The following is a 1,875-nucleotide window of genomic DNA, read 5'->3' on the forward strand; positions in this document are numbered from 1 at the left end:
ATTTAAAAAAATATTTTTATTGATTTCAGAGAGGAAGGGGGAAAGAGAGACAGAAACATCAATGATCAGAGAGAACCATTGATCGGCTGCCTCCAGAATGCCCCCCACTGGGTATCGAGCCCACAACCAGGGCATGTGCCCTAACGGGGAATTGAACTGTGATCCCTGGTTCATAGATCAATGCTCAACCACTGAGCCATGCCAGCTGGGCAGTAAGTATATATTTTGGATGATGACAATAAAATATATTTCTTACTATGAGTCTTGGTCATAAAAGTGTAAAGCCACTGCTTTAGTCTGATCTCAGACCTCTCTGAGCTGCCATGCCTTAGTATGTCTATCATTCCTCTGGTCACATTTATATTACTGTTTAATAGTTTGTCTAACTGACGCTCTTAAGAAACTATGTATTTATGTTTTATTCCCTAAACCTGCAAGAATCTTGATGGCAGGGACTGCGTTTTATATATTTTGAATCCTTCACAATCCTAATTATGCAGATGTATTTTTTCCTAGAGGAAGGGGGAAGGTTACTTTAACTCGGTAATTTAGAAGATCCCTAGTATAAGTGTTGAGTCCATACTTGCCTGCAAAGAGATCCTGTGGCTCTTGATCTTGTTCCTCATGGATTCCATTTTCTTTGGAGCCATTGCTGATAGGAAAGGAAGTAATTCTCTTTGGATACTGGGGCTTACTCTAAAAAAAAAAAAAAGAGAGAGATACTGTGAATAAGACAGTACCATTAAAAACAAACCTATAAAGTGACTTTTGAATGGTTTTATTTTAGCAGAATATTTATTCTGGCCCTGGATGGGTAACTCAGTTGATTAGAGCATTGTCCTGATATGCCAAGGTTGCAGGTTTGATCCCTGGTCAGGGCACATACAAGAATCAACCAATCCTATATAATAATGTAATATGCAAATTGTCCCCTCAGGCCATCATTCGACCAGGAGTTTGACCACTTGCTATGATGAGCACTGACCACCAGGGGGCGATGAGGAACATAGTGGGTATTGGCGACACGGCACTGGCAGCAGTGGAGGCACTGCCAGCCCCGATGGGCCCCAATGAGAGCGGGACCATGGTGGGATGGTGGAGCAGGTGAGTGGGTGGCACCAGGCCAAGGCAGGTATGAGCGGGGGGCCTGATCACCCTGCCGATTGCCCTGCAGATGGCGACCAGTGGTGGCAGCAGGGTGCGGGGCCACCGCCCAGCTCCCAGGTGCTGAGGAAGCTGGGTGGGGGCGGGGGCCCTGGCCTTGATCAATCGCCCCGCAGGCGGGATGGTGGAGCAGGTGAGGGGGTGGCATCAGGCCAAGGTGGGGTGCCAGGCGGGGCTGCGGAGCTGTGAGGCTGGGGGTGCAAGCTGGGACCGATCTCTGCAGGCCACCCTGAAGGACCCCCCCCAAGCGTGAATTCATGCACCTGGCCTCTAGTGAATACATAAATAAGAGGAACAAGAAATTGATGTTTTTCTCTCAATATAAAAAATATATAAATAAATGAATATTTTTCTTTTTAAAGAAAAGAAAAATGCAGCCTCCAGACAGGTTCAATGCCTTCAAGTCTGTGGATCATTTGTTTGTTTTTTTGTTTTTTTTTAAATTATATACATATTTTTAATTTTGTTGCTGTTGTTGTTAATCCTCACCTGAGGATATTTTTCCAATTGATTTTTAGAGAGAGTGGAAGGGAGAGGGAGAGACAGAGGGAAACATCGATGTGAGAGAGATACATCAATTGGTTGCCTCCTACACACACCCTGACCGGGGAACCTGCAACCAAGGTACATGCCCTTGACCAGAATCGAACCTGGGACCCTTCAGTCCGCAGGCTGATGCTCTATCCACTGAGCCAAACTGGCTAGGGCTGT

The 1,875-nt window shown here is 45.9% G+C and overlaps 1 protein-coding gene across 2 annotated transcripts in view; it reads right to left on the reverse strand.

The window, feature by feature from the left end:
- The window catches only part of SNX1 (sorting nexin 1), a 43,742-nt gene that overhangs the window by 20,704 nt on the left and 21,163 nt on the right, over positions 1 to 1,875 (reverse strand). For both annotated transcript variants that reach the window (XM_014535473.1, XM_014535474.1), the window contains exon 3: positions 588 to 696. In XM_014535473.1, the coding sequence (XP_014390959.1) occupies positions 588 to 696 (109 nt within the window). The remainder of the gene's footprint in view (positions 1 to 587; positions 697 to 1,875) is intronic.

Source organism: Myotis brandtii, unplaced genomic scaffold, assembly GCF_000412655.1.
Source record: "Myotis brandtii unplaced genomic scaffold, ASM41265v1 scaffold144, whole genome shotgun sequence".
Classification (NCBI taxonomy): Eukaryota; Metazoa; Chordata; class Mammalia; order Chiroptera; family Vespertilionidae; genus Myotis; species Myotis brandtii.